The sequence below is a fragment of the Oryctolagus cuniculus genome, chromosome 8 (genome assembly GCF_964237555.1).
Source record: "Oryctolagus cuniculus chromosome 8, mOryCun1.1, whole genome shotgun sequence".
In the NCBI taxonomy this organism is placed as follows: domain Eukaryota; kingdom Metazoa; phylum Chordata; class Mammalia; order Lagomorpha; family Leporidae; genus Oryctolagus; species Oryctolagus cuniculus.
In genome coordinates, this window is record NC_091439.1 from 121,986,060 (window position 1) to 122,013,447 (window position 27,388).

The 27,388-nt window shown below is 41.9% G+C and overlaps 1 protein-coding gene across 18 annotated transcripts in view; it reads left to right on the forward strand.

The window, feature by feature from the left end:
• The window catches only part of LOC138843571 (rho GTPase-activating protein 20-like), a 111,026-nt gene that overhangs the window by 72,766 nt on the left and 10,872 nt on the right, over nucleotides 1-27,388 (forward strand). For 17 of the 18 annotated variants that reach the window (XM_070048149.1, XM_070048151.1, XM_070048150.1 and 14 more), the window contains 8 exons: nucleotides 1,004-1,147; nucleotides 3,608-3,649; nucleotides 4,841-4,925; nucleotides 11,354-11,431; nucleotides 13,574-13,640; nucleotides 18,868-19,047; nucleotides 22,846-22,982; nucleotides 24,209-24,370. In XM_070048149.1, the coding sequence (XP_069904250.1) occupies nucleotides 1,004-1,147; nucleotides 3,608-3,649; nucleotides 4,841-4,925; nucleotides 11,354-11,431; nucleotides 13,574-13,640; nucleotides 18,868-19,047; nucleotides 22,846-22,982; nucleotides 24,209-24,370 (895 nt within the window). The remainder of the gene's footprint in view (nucleotides 1-1,003; nucleotides 1,148-3,607; nucleotides 3,650-4,840; nucleotides 4,926-11,353; nucleotides 11,432-13,573; nucleotides 13,641-18,867; nucleotides 19,048-22,845; nucleotides 22,983-24,208; nucleotides 24,371-27,388) is intronic. The other variant, XM_070048161.1, reaches the window with a different exon arrangement.

Here is a 27,388-nt window from a genome sequence, read left to right on the forward strand (position 1 = left end):
CACCCAATTCTGTCCTGGTTGCTCCTCTTCCAGTCCAGCTCTCTGCTGTGGCCCGGGAAGGCAGTGGAGGACGGCCCGGGTGCTTGGGCCCTGCACCCGCATGGGAGACCAGGAAGAAGCACCTGCTCCTGGCTTCGGATTGGCAGAGCACCGGCCATAGCAGCCATTTTGGGGATGAACCAAGGGAAGGAAGACCTTTTTCTCTCTCTCACTGTCTAACTCTGCCTTTAAAAAAAAAAGGAAATTTGAAAGAAGCTGTCTTTAGAGAAGGAGTGGAGAGGGTCCCCCCACCCCGCCAGGATCATTTTGAATATTTATAGCACCTTTCACGGGCTGGAGAAAATCATCAACTTAAAAATTTAGCCTGTTACGGATTTATTGAATTTTGAATCCAGCTTGCAGTTAGTTGCCTTGGCAGTGCCAGCCTCAGTGACTTCACAGGCTTTGTACAGCCCAGGGACCAGACATTCACCATCCCAGCTTTCAAGATGCAAAATTTGTATAAGAATTAAGATTCAAAGGTATTTGTAATATCTGAAACTAAGGTTATTCCGAGATTATGTATGTATAGTCTATCTCTGTGAAGAAGAAAATTTTATAAATAATTCATCCATGATTTAATCTTTGTTCAACCCCTCAGCCACTCTGTTGAAGTCAATCAGATGTGCATGACCAGAGAGTGAGTGATTCTCTTAAGATGTAACACCTTTAAAATACAGAGTATGGCCTCAAGTCCATAGTCAGCATTCAGAAACAGACCAGTCCACCTGTTGCCACTGGCTGCCATTAATCTTGTGTGTGTGGGCCCCTTGTGGGCCAGCCTTCACTGAGCACATGATTTTGTCCAGGTCCACCTGACTCTTGCCTGTGCTGTGCACTGAGAGGGAATAGATGGATGTGAGCTTTTCTTGGTTATGGAACATGGAGGATTGGGGTTTGCTCAGGAGAGGATGTGCTCTCATTACATTTAAGAAAAAAACATCTTGCTTGATGATCTTTTTAGGTACAGCAAAAATATTTACTACAAATATGTCATCCCTGTCAATGAAATATGGATTTCCAAATGCATTGTTGAGGAAGGTGATACCAGTGCCTCCAGGTGCCTGAATATTGGCTGGCCCATGGCGAATTATAGGGCCAAGTTCTTGTAAGTATCACTGCTGAGTCTTGTAATTTTACTTTGATATAGAAGGATATAACCCTTATTGCCTTTTCTAGCAAAGATAGAGAAATGCACCTAAATTTTCTTCCAAACTTGTTTTTTTTGGGGGGGGGGGGATTGGTAAGCATTTTAATTTGACCCTATAATAATCTGCTGCCTCATGCTTTGACTTCCAGCCATGGCACTTGTATGACACATATTTTCCCCAAGAGGTTTTTATGTGCCAATATGTGTGGAGAGAATGAAATGGGAACTGTTGGAATGATTTGCTTTGGTCTGAAGCAATGGTTTTCCAAGGGCTCCATGAGCTACTTGGGGAGTGGGTATTTTGGATTAATAAAAATAGATTTGAGAGAGCAAGGCTCTGGGGCCCCTCTCCAATATCCTCCAGCCTCTAGGTCTAGGCTTTTGTGTGTTTCAACTAGTAGAGTAGATCAATTCAGCTTGAAAAAGTCCTTTTATTCTCCCAAAGTAATGACCTAAAGAAATAATACTTGATATACAAATTAAATTATATCCTGGGTTGCTAGAATTGCTATTTGGTGTCTTCAGTGATACGGCCACCTGAAACAAAGATTTGATTCATGCGATGTGGGTGAGTTTTCCAAGGCCCACTTTGAGGCTGGTATGAGGAAAGGAAACGGGGCTCCATTTCCTAGACATCTTGTGTGTCTGTTTTTGTGTACGCAGGTACCTTGCAACCTCTGCCTGCTGCTCTGAACAGGCACAAACCCAATGTCCTGTGTGTTTTTCACATAGACAGTTCATCCCAGGTGCTTGGTGCTCTTTTTTGCTCTCCTCCTCTCCTCACTCCCTCCAGGTCTGTCAGGTCATATTGAAGTTGATACAATGGAGATATATCCAAACTGTTAATCAACTCAGTTCTGTGATGGAACTGCTTGCAAATATTACTGAGAACAAAGCCATGCTTGTACCACTGTCTGCATGTCTTCTTTGCCATGACAAATTTTCTCCCTAGGTTCTCAGATTCTATTGCTTAATGTCTTCTTAATCTTGCAGGTGATAGGAAGCTGCCTATTTGTGGTGCCTTTGATGAGGAGTTCCACTAGACAGTTTTTTGAATGAGGGAGAAGCGTGGGCACGAGGTGGACATAGGCTATATTGGCTGTGAAGCTATGTAAACACATACAACACATTTACAACAATGCCCAGCACCGAGTACATTTGCTGTTGGCTGTTATCACTCTTATGCAAATTGGCATAAGTAACCCGTGGTGTTCAAGTCCATATGAAGGTGGAAAGCCAAGGAAATGTCCACTTTGCTGTGGAAGCATGTCCTGAGAAGGCATAGAAATGCCGCGTGGGTGAGCTCTCGCTGGTAGAAATAGGAAATGTGGCAGCCCCTGCAGAAAAACCTGTTGCTTCCGTGAGTTCAATGTAGGACGACTGAGCAGGACTGAGCAATTCCACTGTGGAATATAGGTCCAAGAAAAGTGTAAACATACATACACTCTGTTTGTTCCTAACTCTGACTTTTGGGCACAAATGTTCCTAGCAGTGTTGTTCATTAGAGCCAGAAGTTAGCAACAAATTACATGTTCATGACCTGATGAATGGATAGTTATGACATGGTGTAGGATCTGGGGGTGGTGGAGAATAGCGTGTGGCTGCTTACTAGAGATTAGGGTTTACTCTCGGGATAATGAAAATATTCATGAGCAAGGTATTACAGGTGCTGCCGGCACAGGACCCAGTCATATAAATGGTCAGTTTTATTTTCCATGTAGTCAATCACTCCCCAGCTGTTTTGAATGCTAGTAAATTATAAGCCCATGTATGTTTGCGACTGCAGATCTTTTTCACTTTGGATTTCAAATACATTAATGATGTAGCAGAAAGGATATAAAACATTAGTCACCAAACACTAGGTGCTTTGACATCCTTCAGCACATCATAGCACTAAAATTATTTTCTAGGTATTTATTTGACATCTGACAATTCTGCAGCCTCTGTGAAGTACAGTGGTATGGATTTCCCCCCTAAAGTGAGCCCAGAGCATTCCATTCACATGCCCAGTCTCTTCAGTGTGACATAATCTGATCATAATGCTTTTTCCATTTGAATAGCACTTCAAGCTACAGGAGCACTCTGAGGTTTAATGACCTCCACTTTCGATGGTGGATACTGAGACTCCTGTCAGTTCAGTGACTCCTGTGATCACTGAGCTAGCATCCCATAGTTGCAATCCAGGGTTTCATTTCAAGTCAGCTTCTCCTTCCCTTGAAGAACTCTTTCCCATCGCTGTAATGTTGCTGTACAAGAGCAGACTCCACCCAGAGCCCTTGTGTGAGAGGGCACTACTTACGCCTGAGTCCCCGTCACCCACACTTGCCTGCTGCTGTGTTTGTCTGCAATGGTAGTCTTAATCAGATGGAATTAGTCTTTTATGTAGCTTACTATTTTCTCTGACTTCTCTGCTTGCAGTTCGAAGACATTTATGGAAAAATGGGAACGTCTGCTGGACAGGTATTTCTCTAGCATACAGATTTTGAATCTTTCGTTTGTGATAGGAGGCATAAATCTCTGCAAGCAGTGCCCCTACATGATTCCCACTTAAAAATGCTCTTCCCACTTGAAAATACTCTTAGATGATCTTGCAATCCTTGGTTTCTCTACATGTGCTGTAAGTCATGTTCCCTCATTCACATGAGTGTTCTGTTCACTGTTGAAGAAGTTCAAGATGTATCTTTCATCTTTCCCTCCATACAGCCTATGGATCAGAGCTAACAATATTCCCAATATGTATTAAATGTCTATAAATGTAGCTAGTACTGAGCTACTCAGTAGCTGAGTGGATCTACTCAGTGCTCTACTGAGTGAGTCTGAAAGCACCTGTTGCTTCCTACACTTGAAGCCATGAAGGCGGTCCAGATAGGAAAACGTTGAGGGGTGGATCTGCTGCCCAAACCACACATCAAGACACTCCCTGTTATTTTCCAGGCCATGCCGTCTTTCCCAGAATTATTTTCCTACTCATCTGGTTTTGTTGTTGTTCTTGTTTTGGCTTTTTAAAGATTTATTTATTTATCTGTTTGAGAGGTAGAGTTACAGAAAGAAGGAAAGGTGGAGGGTAAGCTCTTCCATCCACTGGTTCACTCCCCAAGTGGCCGCAATGGCTAGAGCTGGGCTGATCTGAAGCTAGGAGCCAGGAGCTTTTTCCTGGTCTACTGTGGAGCTACAGGGGCCCAGGCCTTGGGCCATCTTCTACTGCTTTCGCAGGCCATAGCCAGGAGCTGGATTGGAAGAGGAGCAGCCGGGCCTGGAACCGGTGCCCATATGGGCTGCCGGTGCCACAGGCGGTGATGTTACCTCGTATGCCACAGCGATGCCACTCCTCATCTTTTGACCTTGCTGAGAAGTTCTACAAATCTAAATCTAAATAATATAAAAGTTATTTATAGATGAATATAAATATTTATATCCTGTAAGTATGCTATAGATATCTGTGCACAGAAATGCATATGTATGTCTCTGTATCAGTATATGTATTAGCTACCTCAAACAAGAGTTTCGTGTGTGTGTGTGTGTGTGTGTATATGTGTATATATAGGTACATATCAATGATGAGAAATATATAGAACATTTTGCCACATGAATTGATTTGAAGAGAAACATTAGCTAATTCATTAATTTTTGTTTCTTAATGATTTTGATTAGGTGTATAACTGAGTCGAAAGAGAAAGATCAAAAGCAGACGACAGTTCTACAGATAGAGTCAGATACCGTTAGCAACGTTCCTTATGTAAGTGTGTTTTGGACTCAACATTTTAAATTCCAATTTCCTGACTTTGACTGAAAGAGAGGTAGAGACAATGGGGATAGAGATTTTAGGTAGAGAAACAGATAGAGATCAAGAAGTATGGGAAGAGGAACAATATAATGGAACAGAGGAGAGGAGAGAGGAGGGGATGAGAAGAAGAGGGAGGAGAGAGTGAGATTGGAGTGACAGAGAGAGATGGGAGAGTGAGAGTATTCCGAAGGGAACATGGAGAAATATATCTTCACCTACACATGCAATTTTTTTGTGTACATAAAAAAGTAAATGTTAGGTTATATGAAGCATTGGGAATCCACGATAACTCAGTGCTTATGCTTAGAAAGACTATTTCGTGTTAAATATCCACAGAGTTTCACATTTTCATAAAGTGTTTTTCCCAAGCCAGTATTCTGGGAATTAAATATTTCTCTTCATTTGTCACTACTTTCAAACAGTGTTTTTGTTTGTTCCCAGTTTTTCAATATTTATTTCATGTTAAAATATTTTTATTTATTTGGAAGGAATTTTAAAACCCTGAAATGTGTGAAAGAGTGATAGGACTATCACATCCAAATGTGCTGATTTGATGACATCTTGTCCTATTTTTGTTCCATAATTTATTTTCTCTGTCTGTCTCTTGATATGTGTCTGGATATGCTTCTTTCTGAAGGCAGTTACATATGCTGCATGCCTTTATCTTCGAATACCTGTGTATTCCCAAGATCAAGATATAGTTTAGATAAACACCATACAGTCCTCACCTGGAAATGGAACATTGGTATAAATACTATTGCCACCTGTTGTTCATTTCATGTTCCAATTGATTGTTTGCTCTAGTAATGCTCCCTTTGTGGAACAGAATCCACTCTCTGAGTTAGGTGTTGCATTGAGCTGGTTACGTCCCACACCAAAGTCTGTCAGGATTGAATTAAACTTGGAGGGGTGAACCTTTGGAGAGATCGGTGTGTGTCTTCCTCATTTTTGTATGTTGTAGGGAAGAATATCTTCAGTTGGATCACATTTGATTTCTAAAATCATGACACACTAGCGCAGATCTTCATAACGGTGACCATGATAACACTGATACGCTATTTGACTTTTTTCTTTACAGCAGCTTCAGATCACAAAACATGGTATTCGCAGTGGAAAAAGCCTAGTCCAGCACAGCCATTTCCCAGCAGCTAATCAGAGCCAGGCATCTTTTATGAGCTGTTTTCCATAACCAGAGGAATTGCTTGAAGAAGTTGAAGTGGAGTTCTCCTGTAGGGAGGAGCACCCTTGTCTCAAGCTGCTTTGGTTTTAGTTATGGCAAATGGTTGCTCATCCTGGAATTTTTCAAAATCAATTTCATTTATGTATGGTTTTCATAAAATAATCATACCTAATGCTATTCATTCACACTTGAAAATCTGAGTTTTCTCTAATTTTCTCTTGATTTTATCTTACGGAAACTTGCCATTTCCTGTAGTAAAGTTCTGGTGCCAACCAATTTTCTAATTTGCTTTCATCCAAAAATGTGTAGATTTCAGCTTCACTTTAAAAAAAAAAGATTTATTTATTTTATTTATTTGAAAATCAGACTTACACAGAGAGAGGAAATGCAGAGAGAGAGAGAGAGAGAGAGAGAGGGGTCTTACATCCGATGGTTCACCCCCCAATTGGCTGCAATGGCCAGAGCTGCACGGATCCGAAGCCAGGAGCCAGGAACTTTTTCCAGGTCTCCCACACAGGTGCAGGGGCCTAGGGACTTGGGCCATCCCACTGCTTTCCCAGGCCACAGAGGAGAGCTGGACTGGAAGCGGAGCAGCCAAGTCTTGAACCAGCGCCCATATGGGATGCCAGTACTTCAGGCCAGGGCATTCACCCACTGCACCACAGCGCCAGCCCCTCAGCTTCACTCTTGAAAGGCACTTTTGCTGAACCTGGAAAGAATATCCTAGCTAATATTTCTCTCTCTACGCCTTGCAGATATTCCACTGTGTTCTGGTCACGATGCTTTCTGATAGCTTGAGTGATCCATGGTGACTGTCTTATTTGCCTATTTTTGTGTCCCTGCTTTCAGGATCTGTGCTCCTTCTCTGACTTACAGTAATATGACCACAATGTGCCAAAACATGGCTTTCTTTGAATCTATTTTGTTTGATATTTTCTGAGTTCCTTTAATTTGTAACTTTTTAAAAAAGATTTATTTATTTACTTGAAAGTCAAATTACACAGAGGGAGAAGGAGAGGCGTGGAGAGAGAGAGAGGTCTTCCATCCACTGGTTCACTCCCCAGATGGCCGCAACGCCTGGAGGCACTGCAATCCGAAGCCAGGAGCCAGGAGCTTCCTCCGGGTCTCCCACGTGGGTACAGGGGCCCAAGGACTTGGGCCATCTTCTACTGCTTTCCCAGGCCACAGCAGAGAGCTGGATGGGAAGTGGAGCAGCCAGGACTTGAACTGGCACCCATATGGGATGCCGGCATACAGGCAGCGACCTTACCCGCTATGCCACAGCACCAGCTGCTAATTTGTAACTTTTTATTTTTGTCAAATTTGGGGAAATTTCACAGTGACTGCAAACATTTTTTCCTTCCTGTAGGCAGCAAATAGATGGGTTTTGTTTGTTAATCCATTCAGCCAGTCTGTGTCTTTTAACGGGGGATTTGAAGGCATTTAGATTGAAGATGACTATTAATAAGTAACTACTTTTCCCTGCCATTTTCCCAAAAATATTCCTGTTTTTTACGTTGAATTTCCTTTGAACTTTTACTGAGGGATTTTCTTCCTTTACCTTCTTTTGTAGTGATGACCATGTTTCTGTGTGCAACAAATCCTTAAGCATCTTTTGTGGGGCTGGACGGGTGGTGATAAATTCTTTGAATTTCTGTTTGTTATGGAAGGTCTTTATTTCACCTTCGTTCATAAATGAGATCTTTGCAGGTATAATATTGTTGGATGACATTTTTTTTCTTTTAAGCCTTGGAGTATATCTGGCCATTCTCTCCTAGCTTGTAGGGTTTCTGATGAGATGTCTGCTGTGAGTCTAACTGGAGATCCTCTAAAAGTACCATGACATTTCTCACATGCACATTTTAGAATCTTCTCCTTCTGTTTTACTGTGGTGAGTTTGATTACAATGTGGCATGATGAGGATATTTTCTGGTTATGTCTATTAGGAGTTTCATGTGCTTCCTTACTTGGATGTCCCTTTCTTTCTCCAAATTAGGAAAGTTTTCCGTTACTATTTCATTCAAAAGGCCTTCTAATCTTTTCTCTCTTTCCATGCCTTCAGGAACTTCTAGAACCTGTATGTTGGGTCACTTTATAGTATCTTGTAGATTTCCAACAGTGTTTTTTAGGTTTCTAATTTCCTCTTCTTGTGTTTGGTTTGACTGTATTCTTTCCTGTGCTTTGTCTCCTAAGTCTTATATTCTTTCTTCTTTTTTTTTTTTTTCTACAGGCAGAGTGGGCAGTGAGACAGACAGAGAGAAAGGTCTTCCTTTGCCATTGGTTCACCCTCCAATGGCCGTTGCGGCCGGCACGCTGCAGCCAGCGCACCGCGCCGATCCGAAGGCTGGAGCCAGGTGCTTCTCCTGGTCTCCCTTGGGGTGCAGGGCCCAAGAACTTGGGCCATCCTCTACTGCACTCCCAGGCCACAGCAGAGAGCTGGCCTGGAAGAGGGGCAACCGGGACAGAATCCGGTGCCCCGACCAGGACTAGAACCTGGTGTGCTGGCGCCGCTAGGTGGAGGATTATCCTATTGAGCCGTGGTGCCGGCCCATATTCTTTCTTCTTCACTGATTATGTTGTTAAGGCTCCCCACTGCATTTTTAATTCATTTTATTATATTCTTCATTTCATTTTGATTTCCCTTTAAGGTCTCAATTTCATGGAGGAAATTTTATTTCATGTCCTGTACAGATTTCAGTAGTTTGTGCATTTGTGTCCGATAACTTCTGTGTAATGTTACGATCAATTTTTAAACTTCCATTTCCTACATTTCTTCTGCCTCAATGTATTCACAATCTACTGTTGAAGGGTTTTACTCTTTTCAGGGTGTCATGTCGTGTTCCTTATTCTTGTTTCTTGAATTGGTGGGTTTGTTGTTTGGCATGTGTGGAGATACTTGTTGGTTTCTTCCTTTTCTTCTTCTTCTTCTTCTTCTTCTTCTTCTTCTTCTTCTTCTTCTTCTTCTTCTTCTTTTTTTTTTTTTGGTCTAGTGGATTTTATCTGTGTACTGTGGCTCTGTAGATAAGTGGAATGTCTACTTTAAGTGAATATCTAGCTTGTAGTGGGTGTGATCAGGGAGCTCTGTTCAGTTCTCCAGGGTTAAGGGCATGTCTGAGGTGATACACCCAGGTTTGGCACAGGAAATCTCTCTCTCTGTTTTTTATCAGAAGGGAAATTTTTTCTGCTCAGCTGAGCTCCTCTCCTTAATGGAGACCAGTGCCTTAGCGCTAGCCCCAGTGGCTATAATATTCATCCACTCTGTCGCAGGGAGCACACAAAGGATCTGTGCAGTCCTCAGTGTAAGTTTAGATTCTCCAGCGATGTCTCTCACCAGGTAACCAGGAAGCCCTGAGCATGTGGAGTCTCCCAGTGTGAGTGCCCAAAGTCCCAGCCTCACCGTGGATCCTGCCTCACACCCTCAGTTTTTTTCACAGTCCCAGTAGAGAAGCCTCACAAAGTCACAGGCTCCTATCCCCCTGTTAGTTCTTCCCACTAGTCAGGGGTCTCCACTCAACTAGTTGCTGGGCATGGACACGAGCTGGCACAGCTGTTACATATGTCCAAAATGGCACCTGCTCTATTGGCTTGTTACAGAATGGCATTGTAAAGTGATTGGGGAAAGAGAAATTGTGTCCATACTTTTTTTTCTCTTCTAGTTTGGAAAGTACACTTTCCTCGTTGGGGCTGCAAGCCAAGTTTTCTCTAGGCTCTCTTTGCAGCTTAATCACCAGTGCCTTGGACTACTGCTAGTACTGTCTGGTCTCACCTCACTTTCCAATGCCAGTGCGTAGGCTCTCGGCTGCTGGGCAGGCTCTCGGCTATTGGAGTCCCAAGTTGTGGGCATCCGTGCCATCCACAGGAGGTCCACCATGTCCCTCTAATTTTGGTAGAGTTTCCTCTGGCATTTTCTCCCCAACTCTTCCCTGAGACTACACTCTTTCCACTTTTTAAAAACTATCTTCTCCTGGACTAGGGCAGTAAGCTCTAATTTTTTCAATCGTACCTTTCTTCCTTTTTCAGACTGACTGTTTCCAATTGATGTATTTTCAAATTCATTGTCTTCCATTTGCCATCTCACTTGTGCTTTTTAGTCCACCCACTGCATTGTTCTTTCAGATATTTTTCACAGCTAAAGTTCCCATTTTGAAATATCTTCTGTTTTTGTGCTGGGACAGCCTCTACTTTTTTAAATTTTTTTTTCATTTTCAGCACATTTGTTTTAATGTCTTGGAGCACATAGCTGCTTTTGTTGCATAATTTTCATATGAAACTCTTAGAGATCTGGTCACATTTCCCTGGCCGTTATATATGGAGTAACATCTCATATGGAAAAGAAATGAAACTCATTTCCATATTTTCTAATTATTGAATAGTTTAAATTACATGCTTATAAGCAGTTCCATCTATGTGTTCATAGAGAGAACAGGATCAGAAAAGAAGGCCCATACCCTTGTACTGCTTATTTTGAATTTAATGATTTCCATATACCATGAAAATCCATTATGTTACAAACCAGATAAATTGGAAAAAGATGAGTAATCCTTCAAAAGAGTTTTTTTCCTTAAAAAATTCTGTGAAAGTGTTCATGTACAGTTTTAAAATTCTATGGGTATCTCAAAAAAGAACTCAGATGTCTAGAATTTTCAGCCTTGAATTCTGGGTTCATGGTCTCAATACATTTTGACAATGAAAATCTAAAAGGGGTGATCTGACTAGGAGAAGGTATTCCCTACATAGTGGTTTATGGAGCAAGAATGCCTGTGAGAGCCAGTTCTTACTCTCATTTGACGAGGACTGAATATATGGTATGCAAAGAAATCAATCTAAACATAAAAACACAACTCATCAAGAGAAGGAGAGAGACTGACTCCTTGTTGAACTATTCCCTGCATGATGGAAATAGTCTTTGGGTGTTGGGCTCTTTCTGAATTGAGGTTCTTTCTGTTTGGGCCTAAGCAGTTATATTTTTAGTATCATAACTCCTCTATTAGAAACATGTTAATTAATTGAAATTCTTTCTTCTGGCTTTGTGTTACGTAAAGTAATAAAAATCAGTTATCATTAAGGTTTGGTGCTTCATATGTATTTTGCTTTGTCATTACTCAAACTTTACCCTGAAACCAAGAGTTTCATAATTATGTAACCATATACTTTAACATTCTCCTGTATCAGCAGTTTTTTCTTCTTTTCCCTTTTACAGTCTGGAATTATAACAGTTACCAATTTAGACACAGTGAGTGACGTTATCCATATGGCACTACCAGTGCTAGGATTAAGTGTAAGTAATCTGAAAGATACTTTGAGTTAAATAACAACTTTGGTTTTTGAGATGAATGTATTTTCCCTTTGATCCAGATACATGCACACATGCTTACAGTGTATATTTGTAAAATACAGTTCCGGGCAAAGAGACCAATTGTAGGCAGCAATATATTTTGTCCCCAGAACCATGTGCACATGTGGGAATGGAAAACGTCGGAGATGTATTTGTCTATGTATGGGTATTGCTCTTCTGTTCCGATTTTAAATTTCATGTGAACTGAAAGCCATAATTTAATGAAATTGGAGTATAATTTCAGATTGCTATTGTCATGTATTTTATTTTTTTTGTGTGTATATATATAAATGTATATATATATACACACAAAAATATCTTACATGCTTCCTAATAACCTTGTCTGTTGGATTGCTATTTCTGTATATTCTGGTTTCTCCAATCCCACACCTATCATCTCAGTGTACACAAACCTAATAGACATGTCTAGTTGAATTTTTTTTTTTAATTTTTGAGGGTCGGAGAGGACAGAGATAGCAAGAGGGATGAAGACAGACACAGAGAGAGGAAGACACAGAAATACATAGAGAGGGTGCTCGCCTCTGTTGGTTCAATCTCTGGATGCCCACAGCACCTAAGGGTGGTCTGAAGCTAAGGTCTGGATGCAGGAGTACGATTCAGGTACCCCACGTGGGTGGCAGGAACCCAGTTACTTGAGAATTCATAGCTGCTTCCCAGAATGCACATTAGCAGGGAGCTGGAATCAGGACCTAGAACTTGGATTGGAACCCAGCTATTGTGGCGTGAGTCTCAGGCATCTTCAAACCACCATGCTAAAATCTCACTCCTTGTAAATTTGGACATGAAGAACACCTGCATAAAAGCTGTATGCCTTAGATGCTGATTCAGGGAATGATATATCTGGTGCCTCTAATAAATTATTAAAGAGCAAGATAAGAGTTGAATGAAAGCTTGCTCTTTGGGGAATGTGTGTGCACACCACATACATGTCTTTTTTAAAAACTTGTTTTATTTGAGAGACATAGACAGACAGAAGAGTTTATGTCTATGGTTTCACTCGACAAGTGCCTACAGCAGCAGTAGAGCTGATGCCTGGAGCTGAGAACTTAATCCAGGTCTCTTGTGTAGATGATAGAAAGCCAGCTAAGTCCAGTAAAACACAGCATTCTTCAAAGAGACTGGAGATAGCTGAGAGTGGAATGATCAGGATTAGACTTACCTTTACTAGTGAAGTGGCATAAATATGATTCTTTATTCCTTAGGTCACTTGGGATAATAGCATTGTGATCCTTGTCAAAAGTCATATGGCATGAATCTGGGGTGTAGTCTTGGAGGCTCAGAAAGGGACCGAAGTTATTTCGGTCAGTCCTGTTAACTCGAATAGCATTGGCACTGGTCCCAATTATTTTCTTGTTTGGAAATGTAGAAATGCTAAAGAAATACATCCTTGATCTGGCTAAAAAGCCCATGAGAGTTTCTCAGGCATGGAAAGCCAAGACACTGTGGCAAAAAAATGACCTAAATGGAAGATCTCTGTGAGTGCGATCCCAGTGGAAAGAACAGGCCATCAAAGAAGGAGGCACCTTTCTCTGAAGGGAGGAGAGAACTTTCACTTTGACTCTGGCCTTGTCTAATAAGGCCGGAGTTTGTGAACCCAAGAGGTTTCCATAGCCTTGGCAGCTCATGACAAGAGCCTCGGGTGATTACTGACGTCATAAATAAGAGTGTCAACTGTTAAATCAATAATAGGAGTCACTGTGCACTTGCTGCCCATGTAGGATCTGTGTTTTTAATGTGTTGTACTATGTGAATGAATGGTAAGACTTATCTTCAAACAGTACTTTATGCTTTGTATGTCTGTGTGGGTACAAAGTGTTGAAATCTTTACTTAGTATATACTAAGTTGATCTTCTGTATATAAAGAGAATTAAAAATGAATCTTACTGAAGAGTTGGTTGGGAGAGGGAGTAGGAGATGGGATGGTTTGCGAGTGGGAGGGTGGTTATGGGGGGAAAATGCTTTCAAAATTTATATTTATTAAAGTTTTCTAAAAAACAAAAGAAATACATCCTTGAAGTATGCCCTGACAAAGACTTGTGATACTTAGTTCTTTTTGTCTCTAAGGGCTCAGAAATGGACTACCAATTGTGGGTCTATTCAAACCAGAGAAAGACCTCTTACCCGCTCATCGGTAAGTGTCCAGCAAAATAAAAAATGAAATGTATTGCTTCAAAATGGTAACTATTAATTTCCAGACTATGCATTGTTTGTTCTTAAGCTTAAATATCTTTACAAGGGAGAAAACAACCTCATGTAGTCAGTACTCATTTATAAAAGGAATTGCCAAGTGTATACTCTACCCTGGGTGCCTGACAACATATCTTCATACAGCAATTTAAGTTGTAGTTGGAAAAGAAACTGAAGTTTTATTCTCTGCTTTTCCATGTGGATAGCACAACTGTCTTGGAATAGTCCTTTTTTTTTTCTTTTTTTGTAATGAAATGAAAATGGGGTCGAATTTCATCTCTCCAAACATTTGATTGATGCCCATATACTGGTTTGTATTCCCCTTTCCATTTCTAGTCTCATAGGTAATCTCTATTTTTAAGTCTTGCAAAATCTGTCAGGTCTATGTCCAAGTATACCACTCTCCCTCCTCCTTCCTTTCTTATTCTTTCTTTTAAGTTTTATAATAACATACTTTCAGTTTACTTTAAAATCATATGCTTAACCCTCCACTAAGTAAAAAATTTACCAGTAGTAAGAAAGAACAACAACACTGTTCTAAATAGTAGAGGAACAGGTTATTATTTACAGACAAGGGCTTTAAACAATAATCACATCTCAAAATGTGAATTTTACTCATATACATTAAATTTTTGTACTCTATTTGGTACCACAGATCAAGGAAAGCATATGATATTTGTCTTTTTGGGACTGGCTTATTTAACTAAATATAATGGTTTTCCGATGCATCCATTTTCTTGCAAAAGACAGAATGTTGTTCTTTTTTGTGGTTGAATAGTATGTATATAGCACATTTTCTTTATCCAGTCATTGGTTGATGGACAGTTGGGTTGATTTTATATCCTAGCTATTGTGCAATTGAGCGACAATAAACATGGGGGTACAGATAACTCTTTCATGCACTGATTTCCTTTCCCTTGGTAAATTCCCAGGTGTGGGATGGCTGGGTCACATGATAGGTGTATTTTCCTGTTTTTGAGGAATCTTCATACTGTGTTCCATAATGGCTGTATTAATCTACATTTCCACAGATGTGTATTAGGGTACCTTTTTCCTACGTCCTCACCAACATTTATTGTTGATTTCTGCATGAAAGCCAATTTAATTAAGGTAAGGTGAAACCTCATGGTGGTTTTGTTTGCATGTCTCTGGTAGCTAGTGATCCTGAGGATTTTTCTTGTGTCTCTTGGCCACGTGAATGTCCTCTTTTGAAAAATGCCTGTTCAAGTCCTTTGAGCATTTTGTAGCTGGGTTGCTTGTTTTGTTGTTGTTGAGTTTCTTGAGCTCTTTATAGATTATGGATCTTAATCCTTTATCTGTTGTATAGTTTGCCAGTGTTTTATTCCATTCTGTCGGTTGCTTCTTCACTTTGTTGAGTGTTTCCTTTGTAGAAGCTTCTTACTTTGATGTAATCCCATTTGTGTATTTTTGCTTTGATCTCCTTGCTTCCAGGGTCTTTTTCAAGAGGTGTTTGCCTATGCCAGTGTCTTGCAGAGGTTCTCCAATGTTCTCTAGCAGTTTGATGGTATCATGTCATAGATTGAGATTCTTGATCCATTTTGAGTGGACTTTTGTATAGGGTATATAGGTATATAGGTAGGGTTCTTACCTCATACTTCTGCACATGTATATACAACTTTCCAGCACCATTTGTTGAAGATACTGACCATTCTGTAGGTATTGATTTTAGCTCATTTGTCCAAAGATTAGTTGGTTGTACATGTTGGATTGGTTTATGAAGATTCTATTCTGTTTCATTGATCTATGTATTTATTTTAGTGTCAGATCCAAGCTGTTTTGATTATCAATGCCTTGTAGTATGCTTTTTTAAAAAAAGATTTATTTATTTACTTATTTGAAAGTCAGAGTTTCACAGAGAGAGGAGGGGCAGAGAAAGAGAGAGATCTTCCATCTGATGGTTCACTCCCCAGTTGGCCACAACGGCCGGCGCTGTGCTGATCCAAAGCCAGGAGCCAGTAGCTTCTTCCAGGTCTCCTACGTGGGTGCAGGAGCCCAAGGACTTGGGCCATCTTCTGCTGCTTCTCCAGGCCATAGCAGAGAGCTGGATTGGAAGTGCAGCAGCGGGGTCTTGAACCGGCATCCATATGGGATTCCGGCACTTTAGGCCAGGGTGTTAACCCACTGCACCACAGTGCTGGCCCCTGTAGTATGCTTTTAAATCTAGTATTGTAATGCTCCCAGTTTTGTTTTTGTTGTTTAGTATTGTTTGAGCTTGTTGGGCTCTCTTGTTTTTCTGTATGAATTTTAGCATCATAGTCTCTAGATCTGAGGAGAATGCCTTTGGTATTTTCATTGGATCACATTGAATCTGTAAATTTCTTTCTGTCATATGGACATTATGATGATAAGTCTTCTGATCCATGAACATGGAAGATTTTTCCATTTTTCTCTGTTTTCTATTTCTTTAATGCTCAATAATTTTCATTGTAGAGATCTTTCACCTTCTTGGTTCAGTTTATTTCAAGGTGTTGACATTTTTGTAGCTATTGTGAATGGGACTGATCTTACCAGTTCTTTGTCAGGCTTGGCATTGTCTGGGTACACAAAGTCTATTACTTTTTTGCATTGATTTTATATCCTGCAACTTTACCAAGCTCTCTTATGAGTTCCAGTAGTCTTTTAGTGGAGTTTCTGGTTCCCCTGTGTTTATGAATGTATGTGTGTGTGTGTGTGTGTGTGTGTGTGTATACATGCATGCATGTCATCTGCAAACACATATATATTTATTGTGAAATTATGTCAAGAAGTTATTTGAGCATGATTAAAAATTAAGATAATCACATTCAAACTCCTAAAAGGTTTTTTGATTAACAAACATGTACAGTTCAGCCATTCTTTTTGTTGAATTTTCTAGCACTTGATCTTGAGGTTGTTGATAAAAACATTATACTTCTCCTAAAATAGTTGTTGAATTAACCTATATAAAGAAGAGACCATTCATGAATCATCATGTGTTTCAGTGTCTCTCACAGAAACAAGCCCTGGAAAGGAAGGGAGGCATACTATTTGTCATAGACTTTGTAATATAATGCTGGTGATTTCTATGAAAATCAAACAGTATTACTTACCTGGGCAATCTTCCTATTCTTCTTTCAACAGTCATGTAAAGGAACTAATGTGTAATTTATAATGTTTTCAAGTCACTTACAAAATTTGAAAATAAAGTTTCTGTTCTTTCTGAATGTACTTTGTCAGTCTCAAAATTCAGGAATTGCTAAATACATCTGAGGACAAAAGCCAACCACCTATTTTATGATGTTTCTCCTTAATTTTGACATCTTTGTAACAAGATAGCAATAGAGGCCGGCGCCATGGCTCACTAGGCTAATCCTCCGCCTTGCGGCGCCGGCACAGCGGGTTCTAGTCCTGGTCAGGGCGCCGGATTCTGTCCCGGTTGCCCCTCTTCCAGGCCAGCTCTCTGCTGTGGCCAGGGAGTGCAGTGGAGGATGGCCCAAGTTCTTGGGCCCCGCACCCCATGGGAGACCAGGATAAGTACCTGGCTCCTGCCATCGGATCAGTGCGGTGCGCCAGCCGCAGCGCGCTGGCCACGGCGGCCATTGGAGGGTGAACCAATGGCAAAAAGGAAGACCTTCCTCTCTGTCTCTCTCTCTCTCTCTCTCTCACTGTCCACTCCGTCTGTCAAAAAATAAAAAAAAATTAAAATAAAGATAGCAGTAGAGTTAGTGTGCAAATCAAATACTGTAAATGAATTTATTGAGTAGATGGCATTTGTTTATGTAAAATGTTTTTTCTGGAGGATGATTTGGACCCGAACAATGGCATGCACTGTGACTGGCTCCAAGAAATCCTAAGAGTGTATCTGTCGTTGGTGACTCCTAGCGGTCATTATGGATGTGTGTTTAATATGCTCTCAGTTCCTGATCATCTTTTTCTGTCCTGGTTATGCCGATGGTTTTGTTTTGTTAATATTGCAGTTGTAGAAGCTTCTTTTACCATGAAAGAGACAAGTTGCTATAATTCTTGCTCTGAACAGGGTATTAATGTCCCATGAAATGGAAAATTTAACTAATATGTCAGAAATTGAATAAAGGGAGCTTTCACTTTGTTGTTGAAAAGAAAATCCCTTTGACAGCACAGAATCGTGAAAACATGTTCGAAGTTTAGTTTTTGAGAGGCAAAAATAGACACAGAATGTTAAATTGCTAGTTCTATCCTTAAAGGTCCACGAAGATTGGAGGTGTCCTAGGGCAAGGGCCAGGAGCCAGAAGGCAGGTCATCAGTCCAGTCTTGCACGTGAGTGGCAGGAACATCAGTGTTCAAGACAACAGCTCTGCATCTTAGGGTCTGATCTGCATTTGCAGAGAGCTTCAGTCAGGATCCATGATCAAGGACCAAACCAGGTGGTCCAATGTGGGACAGAGGTGTCTTCATGGACATCCCAATTGCTAATACCCACCAGGAGCAGAGGATCTTGAAAATTTCTTGGGTTGCCAGCAATTTAAAAATGAGAGAGGAAAGCAATGACATTACATGTACTCCGTGAACATCAGTTGGTAGGATGGCTCTGGGTCTCTAACACTCTGCAGCACTCCCTCAGCTAGTGAGCTGTGAGGGGCTCCCGAGAGGGCCAAAGTAGGAGGGAAGTGTAACAGCAGACCATGGCCCCAGTGCTCTTGAGAATCACAGGCTATAAAACTGACAGAGAAATGAAGTCTCTTTTCATGATCTAACATCGTGGGAGAGAGATTCTAGATTACAGCAACTCATGACATATATGGCCCAATCATTTAAAAAATGCAGACCACTGATGTTTACTCATGTTTACTCATATGAGGACGTTAAAAATCTAGTTGGAGTCAAGGCAGATTTTAGCAGGCCTTCTACTTTACAACGGAAATAACAAGTCATCAGTGTGCAGTGCACTGAGGGATCTTGGTCTTCTAAGCTAGGCAATGGGCTACTACTTCTGTTTGCGTTGGAAAGGTCCTCTGCCTGGGTGCCTGCTTTATGCAGTGCCTCCCCAGAGAGAGCACACCTGATGCTCACTCCCAAGACACAGCTCTCTTCCTTGCAGAAGCCCCAGGAGAACTTGAGCTGTCCCCGGTGCTGTACCCACACTGACAACAAGGCATGTTTGATCATACCTGTCACCATCAGCCTGATGTGTATTGAGATTTTTCTCTGCCTAGGGCATGAGTGTCCATATGCTATCCAAGCAAGCTACCATCGAGCTGCCTTTCATAATCAGGAACCGGGGAAGTCCACCTCCGCCCTGAGCATGGAGGATCCCGTTCTGGAGATCTTGTCTGATGGAGGGATCCAGTTCGTGTTGAAGCCCAGGCACATGGCTAAAAGGCAGCGCCGGTGCGGTAAGTCTAATTTCCAGCAGGGTTCTGCTCTCTGCTCATCCATGCATTCCTGAGAAAAAAATTCATGACAGAGAGCTGTTCTCCATGAGGGAGGAGGTGTGCATAAGTACAGGGACCCAGTACTCACCAAGAACCAGGCTTAGAGAAACTGTTCAAAGTCAGAACCCATCTCACTTCCAGGAGGATTGTGGTGGTTCTTCTACATTAGAACTTTTGTGTCCTCTGGATACCCTGAGCATTTGCTCCATAAAATAATGCATGCACAAACTTATGTGTCTGTAGAGAGAAGTTTCTTGTGGCCTGGCATCATGGTACAGTGGGTTAAGCTGCATCCTGCAATCCACATCAGAGCATTGGCTTGAGTCCTGGCTCTCCCAGTTCGGATGAAGCTCGCTGGCTTTATCAGAATGTGCCCGGGAAGGAAGCAGAAAATGACCCAAATACCTGGGTCCTTTGTCTCGCATGTGGGAGACCCAGGTGGAGTTCTAATCTCCAGCCCTGTCCCTGGTTGTTGTGGCCATTTGGGAAAAAAACAAAGTGATGAAAGATGTCTTTCTCTGTGTGTTATTCTGTATTACAAATAAATCTTTACAATGAAGAGCATCATGTGTGAAGGCCTGGAAATGAAGACTAAGCATTCCAGAGGGTAACCCTGAACCTGGAGTGAGAGCAGGAAGTAATCAATGTACTGCATGCCTTAGACTTACCTTATATGGAAGATCTCCAGGATGGTGAGAAACTGTGGCATTGAATTTGGATCTCTTCTGGCTTGGGCTGAAGTGGCTAGGGGGTTGCTTCCTGAATTGATCTCTTCATTATGCCCACGGCATGCTGACTTCCTCCAGGCTTCAGATGCATATCTAGACCAGACATGGACTGAACAGTTACGATCAGGGATGTTTCAGCTTTTTGCTTTCCAGTCTCTCCCTACTTGTCAATATTCTTTTGAGAGACCTTTCTCTGAAGAACAGTTTTTAGTAAGGTGGGAAATATTGTGGCAAGAATATAATGATTTCCACTGTGAATGGTGTTCGTACTTTTCTTGTGAGGATATTCTGTGATTTATATAGCTTATAAATGTGTTTTTGGTCGTAATTTTGAGCATATAGCAATATTCTATAAATGTTGCTCCTATGAAAGATTGTGAATCTGAACTTTGTAAACATCCACAACCCCCATTTGGGCAAGAGAATGCCACCACCAGAAGTATCGCCAGGAGTGTCAGAAAGGCTCAGTGTTTTTGAAGTGAGCTTGTTGAATTATGCAACGTGTCTCATGGAAAATGGCTGCTGTTTCCATTGGTCACAGAAGCAGCATGCGCTCTCAGTAAATAATGTACCTTATGAAAGCCTCAGCTAAGCACCGAAAGTATTTTTGTTTGAGAAAGATTGTAATGGCACTCATCTCTCTCTGTTCCCATATGTTCTGGATGTATAGATTCATATCAAGGTATGGAGCATGATGCTTCATTGCTTAGCTGTGTGACAACTAAGTAGTGGATTATGTCCCAATAGATTTTTAAATAATGAAATCAGGTGAGTCCTAGGTGTACCAGGTTGCGCACGAGTTAAACCATGTATTCTTGCCTGTTTTAAAGAAAGAGTTGGATATGGTAGTATGTATGAGCAGCCTCCTGCATTTGAGATGGCATTTGCTTTTTTCTTGTCTCCTTTTAAAAGGTGGAATTTTGAATGCTTGGTGTTGGATTACTTTGTGACTGCATGCTATCTGGAGAGTACTAACTAACCAGAAAGAGAATGGAGATAAAGTTTACTTTAGGGTGAGGAAACTGATGTGTGGGATCCCTTACACCATTTGATTGTAAATGATTACAGAAGAAAGTAATTCTCTTCACGGTTGTGATGAGTTGTGTGCCATGCTGAGTAATACATTATATTAGTGCAATGAGGTGTAGATAGCATCATTCTTAAACAAGTTGAGTCAAAGGAAAGTCCAAAGAATTGAGTAACTGGACTGGCTGATGAAGTGGCACATCTTGGAGCCTATCCTGGCTTCCTCAGTGATATAGCACCATGAGGATTGCCCTCCCTTGTTTGTCTGATGGTGATGCATTCAGGGGCCCAGAAATGCCAAGAAGATGGCTGATGAATGATATTTGGGGAGGGGGCCGGTGCTGTGGCACAGCGGGTTAAAGCCCTGGCCTGAAGCGCAGCTGTCCCATATGGGCACCAGTTCTTGTCCCGGCTGCTCCTCTTCCGATCCAGCTCTGTGCTATGGCCTGGGAAAGCAGAAGAAGATGACCCAAGTCCTTGGGCCCCTGCACCCATGTGGGAGACCCAGAAAAAGCTCCTGGCTCCTGGCTTCGGGTCAGCATAGCTCTAGCCGTTGTGGCCATCTGGGGAGTGAACCAGTGGATGGAAGTCCTTTCTCTGTCTCTACCTCTCTCTGTAATTCTGTCAAAATTAATCTTAAAAAAAACAAAAAAACAAAAAAACAAAAACAGATTGTTTTTGGCAACTTCACCCATCTGTCTATCACACTGCACCTTGACTCCTCTGGTGCCTTTTATGATATTCAGCATAAATCGGTCATTTAAGAAGAAAAGTTTAGGTGCCTTCTTAAGAAAACGTGCACAGCTGAGCAGTAGATACTCCAAACTCATGTTTTCCTTGGTGATCCTCTTGTCTGTGGAAAATTCCTCTTCAGCGTTCAGCTGGCAGAGCTTGATGGGTAGCTAAAATATAGGCTGTATAGCTTGGCAGGGTGGCACAAGGAACAAGGCCCCACGGGATCCTGCCACTCATTTGGGAACCAAGTGAAGAAGGTGAAATCAAATCACCTGGGGAACAGGTTAAGCTTTGTAACCCTGAAGAGTGAGGGAGGTAGAGGCTGGTTGAGTGATATCAGGGAGCTTGTGTCATGAAGTGCAGATCTCTTTGATGGGAGTGAGTTGCTGGTGGTTGGGCATTCAGACTACCAAACAGGAAATCTCATAGGGAAAGGTGACTTAGCATGAAGTAGATTATGAGACTCCACTTAGTTTGAATGTCAACTGTATTTTTTTGCTTTTCAAATGAGTTCTGACACCTGACTCCACTGGGTAAACTTAAGAGGATGTGTATAACTCAATGTGAGGTGTCTCATTATGCAAAAAAATAAAAAGCAAAAACTGTAGGTAGCACTGCCAGAATTGAACCTGAGCAGCTTCCTCAAGTCTTTATATTTCATTTCTGGTTGATGAATTGATTGTTTGATTTGAGAGACCATCACACACATGCACAAGAGAAGGAGAGAGAGAGAGAGAAAAGAAGAGAAGAGTTGAGTTGAGTTTCCTATCCTCTGATTCACTCCCTAAATGTCAGCCGTGGCCATGGGCCAGGGACAGAACTGGAATCTGGTATTTACATCATGTCTCCTTTGTGACAGGCAGGACTAGAGCTGGAATTTGGGAACTTATTCCATGTTGTGCTTGTGAGAGGTAGGAACCCAAATTTGTTAGCCATGCATACTGCCTCAGAGGGCCTGCATTTGCAAGAAGCTGGAATTGGGAGCCAAAGATGGACATCAGGTCCAGATGCTCTGATATGAGCCTAGGGCATCTTAACAATTAGGCTAAACACCTGATTCTAACTGCCAGCTTATAGGAAATTGGGAAGAAAAGTTCATGAACGTCACGTGGATGGTACTAGCCAATTTCAGATCGTAAGCTCTTGTACACCACAAATGGATCAGTTTCTGTCTTTTCTAAGGCTGGAAACAGTCACCTGTCAAATGGAAAGGGTGGAAACAGAATCTGTCAATGATCCTCTACAGCTAATGGTCTCACTTTCTCCTCAGGCTTTCCCACAAACTGTCTGTCTTGCTGGGGCATTACCAGAAGCCATAATGACCTGCCCCAGGACTCCCCTCCTGCTATTTCGGTGCCAACACTCCTGAGAGTGTCTGGTGTTGAGGACCTGACCCTCACACTCTGGGTAGGTATCATTTTGATCTTCTGAAGCCCTCCTCAGGAGTGAGCGTTCTGAGGGCTTGGTGTCATCATCCAAAAGTGTTTCAAATGAGGCCATCATTTGTCAGTCCCTGGCTTTGGCTGACATGCCTTCTTAATGTGACCTCAAAGAAGAACAGTCAGCTCAGTTATCGTGGTCTTACTTCAAAGGCAACAGGAGAAAGAACCGTTCCGTTTATTCTGCTGGTTTCAGCGATGTTACCCAGTCACCTGCTCACACACAGCAAAAGGAATGTTTCTGAATCTCTTGGAGTCGACATCCCCCCATGTTCCCCTTTTAGCCTCTTCCTTGAAGTGTTCCTTCATTTCCTTTTTGTCTAGATGACTCAAACTTAGAACTCAACGTCCCTCACTGTGGGCGTGGTTTGTATTTCAGATGATTAGATGGATCACCTGCCATTTATGTATCCTTCTATCATAAGAGAATGTGTCAGAGGAAAGCCACAGAACGTGGCCTATGTTATTTCCCAGGAGGGCATTTAAGAGTTGGCACATTGATTGTCCAGCACATCTACATACACTATGCTAGATGTAGGGCATTTTTTGCGAGGTGGGGAGGAATGTATCAAGTTAGTTCCATGCTAGATGGTGCCCCAGCCCTTGCAGCATTCACAAGTTGAAGGAGTTGCTAGGATCCTCATCACTGTGACATCATTCATGGATAAAAGGAAAGCATGAGTAAGGTGATGTCCTATGCCCAAGGTCTCATGAAAAGTAAGGGACCTAATAGATGACAGATTCCTGGAGATACCTGACTGTGACACTCCTGTTCCCCTCTTGGCATGAAGATGAGGCAGAAGGACATGAAAGTCAACAAGTTTGGCAACAAGTGTGGCAACGAGATTTTCCTAGTTGGGAAAGGCCATCAGTACTAGGAAATAATGAGAACAGCATGGTAAAACAGGAGAGAGTGATTCACTAAAAGCTTGAAGCAGAGAAGTTTGGTGTACAAGTTTCATTCCTTGAAAAGGAAACTAGGTTAAAGCCAGCATTCAAAACAATTTAGTGGGTGGACACAGATCAGATGGATGGGTTGAACATATATTTAGAGACACTGAACAAAATTTTCTTCCCTCACTTCAGCTGCTGCTGTGTCAGTTCCCATACTCTTCTCTACAGGGGGCTAGCTTTTGTTCTGGGCTTGTGGATATGAAATGTCCTTTAATTAGCTTTCCTTTTTCTTTTCCACAGGAAGTGATTCGTATTATCAAGCAGAAAGGGCCAAAGACAGAGAATATTTTTCAAAAAGTTGGTGACATAAAGTCATTTATAGCCCTAAAGGAAAGATTTAACACAGGAGATAGAGGCGACTGGGGCAATGAATCGCCACTTGTGTTAGCAACACTGTTAAAGGTAGGGGGATTCTGGCATCATCTATGCACAATATGGAAGCTGTGTGATGGGTTTCATTCCTCGTGACATCTCAAGAAGAGCAATAGGCCTAATCAGTTAAGCGTCTGAGAAACTGAAAAACACATCAGAAACTCCAGGTTGTAGGCAGCTACTCCCTTCATTGGACAGACTCTGCTTGTTAGATAGCTTTCCCAGTCTTCAGACTCCATGCTTGCTGTCCTCATCTGAATGCTCCATGTAGAATTATGCTAGCATAGTTATAATTGCCCAAGCATCTTCCAAATAAACCCTGGTTATTCATATAGAATTTTGGCCAGTACAAATCTCCTGCATTTGCCAGATTTGACAGTGTCTTCCTAATGACATCAGAGTTTCCCAAAGAAACTTTATTTGAAATTTTGAAAACCATTCTAGGTGTTTTCCACAATAAGCAAACATTGCTCTTAAAATGAATTAAAAATACATACAAATGCCAAGAAAATTCCATTCTTTTCATTGCCATTCTTTCCCCTGTCTCTTATGCCTTTGCTTCACATGTGGTGTCAGGACTCTGCTATTTGGAGCTGCCTTCATTTTGACTACTGTTGGCATCTTATGTTCATTTCCATTGTACTTAAGCCAATACTCCTAGTTATAGTTACATAGTAACGAGCCCCAGCACAAAGCTCAGCTTGTGAATCTGACTTTGAAAGTGTTGCAGCAGGCAAAGCTAGGTTAGAAGTTTTAAAATGTTGGGCCTGTGTTTGGCATAGCAGGGTATGCTGGGGGTTGGAATGCTGGCGTCGTATATCAGAGCCCCAATTCAAGTCCTGGCTGCTGTGCTGCTGATCCAGCATCCTGTTAATGCATCTGGGAAGGCAGTGGAAGATGGCCAAGGTACTGAGGTTCTTGCCTCCCATGTGAGAGGCAAGGATGATGCTCTTGGCTTCAACCAGGGTCTGAACTGGATATTGCAGCCATTCATTTATGTAGGATCTCTCTCTGTCTCTCTTCCTCATTCATGAACAGTGTGCGTGTATGTGCATGTGTGTCTCACTCTCTGTGCCTCTGCCCATTGAGCACAGAATTCTCTTTTTTTATTTATTTGAAAGTCAGAATTACAGAGAGAGGAGAGGCAGAGAGAGAGAGAGAGAGAAGTCCTCCATGCGATGGTTCACTCCCCAATTGGCCGCAATGGCCAGAGCTGCAGCGATCTGAAGCCAGGAGCCAGGAGCCTCCTCTGGGTCTCCCACGTGGGTGCAGGGGCCAAAGGACTTGGGCCATCTTCCACTGCTTTCCCAGGCCATAGCAGAGAACCTGGCCGGAAGAGGAGCAGCCGGGCCTTGAACCGGCACCCATACCATATGGGATTCTGGCACTTCAGGCCAAGGCGTTAACCTGCTGCGAAACAGTGCCATCCCTGAGCAAAGAATTCTAAAATCCAAGGTGATGCAAAATACACATGTATTTCAAAATTGTATGGTAAAATCACAAGTATCCAGGTACATTTCTGTAAGGGAAAATTGAATTGTTGGTCATTTCAACAGCTGTGAAACAAAAATCTGGCAATGCCGTAATCACTACAAAAAATATCCTTACATTCTTTGAAACGCTCAGTACACTTGCTCTTTCCTTACCCTCCATCAATGCTTGGCCACATGTTAAATGGTTACACTTCTGTAATGACTTCCGGGCCCACACGTACATCACTCAGATCATAAAAATATACACTAGGTTAGACAGTCACATGTTTGTGTTGTTTCTGTTGTACATGAAGTTGATGCCATTTTTCAACAAGATATAGTGGTTACCCCTCTGAGGACTTTGGAGTCTGATTTTTGATAAATACCATGGGAATCACCTGGAGAGTTGGTCCAGGCTAAACATAAATACAGTCATGGAGTTGGATTTGCCATTGAGCTCCCTAGAAGCAGAGGTGCAACAGCAAATCGTCTTCACATGATCTCCTTGGCTCACAGTGTGACTTCCACAACATGCCCCGTCTAGTCATCCTGCAGCACAGGGAAAGCCAAGAGAGGACACATACCCCACGTGCATGGAAGTAAGTACCCAGCAGACAAAGCTGCTCCTGAGCCATCCCAGACTTCCCCATCATTCAGAGCTCCACACATACTGGACATACTCCTTGGGAGACAGTCAAAGGCTGTAACTACAGTGGGAGAGTATTGGACGCCAGTGACATAGTCAGGGTATAAGAGGGCTTGGATTTTGTCCGTTTTCTTCACTGTTCTATCCCCAGTAGTCCAAACTGGATATGACATAAATGACTACTCAAGAACTACTAGAATGAGTGAGCAATGTCTGGATTATGAACACAACACTTACTGAGAGGCATTTCCTACACTCACTGCTATTGAAAAGTGTCATGGGCCATATAGTGAGACCAGTGGAAAGAAAGCTAGCAAGGGGATATGAACTGGAAATATAAATCCCACCATCTTCTGGTTATATTTGTAAAGAGTTGATCAATGAGCTAGTGAAAAGGAAAGTAGAATGAGGCTATTAGGAGAGTATTTTGCCCCAGGGAACAGACATAGTCAAAATGTCCAGTCCTTACTTCCTATTTTCTGTGAGTACATGTGTGTATATTTAGTTCATTTGGTTCGGAACCTTTGCTGCTAAGACTTAAAAGGATTAGTCTGAAATCAAAATGTGAAGTATGTATGTTTACATGTCCACAGTGCATAATATGATTTAGGATGACCCATAAGCAGATCTGTCAGTTTGTACTATTTTGCTAAAATATAGGCAAAGAAGACTATATAGATTTGTTTTATATATTTGAATGGCAGAGTGAAAGAGAGAGACACGTATGGGTCTGGCAATGTAGCGCAGTGCATTTACCTACTACCTGCAACACAGACAACCTGTATGTGCACTGATTTGAGTCCCAGCTGCTTGGTTCTGGTTGAACTTACCACGAATGGACATGGGAAGGCAGCCAAAGATGGCCCAAATACTGTGGTCCCTGCCACTCACATAGCAGAGCTGGGTGGAGTTCCTGGCTTCCGGATTCAA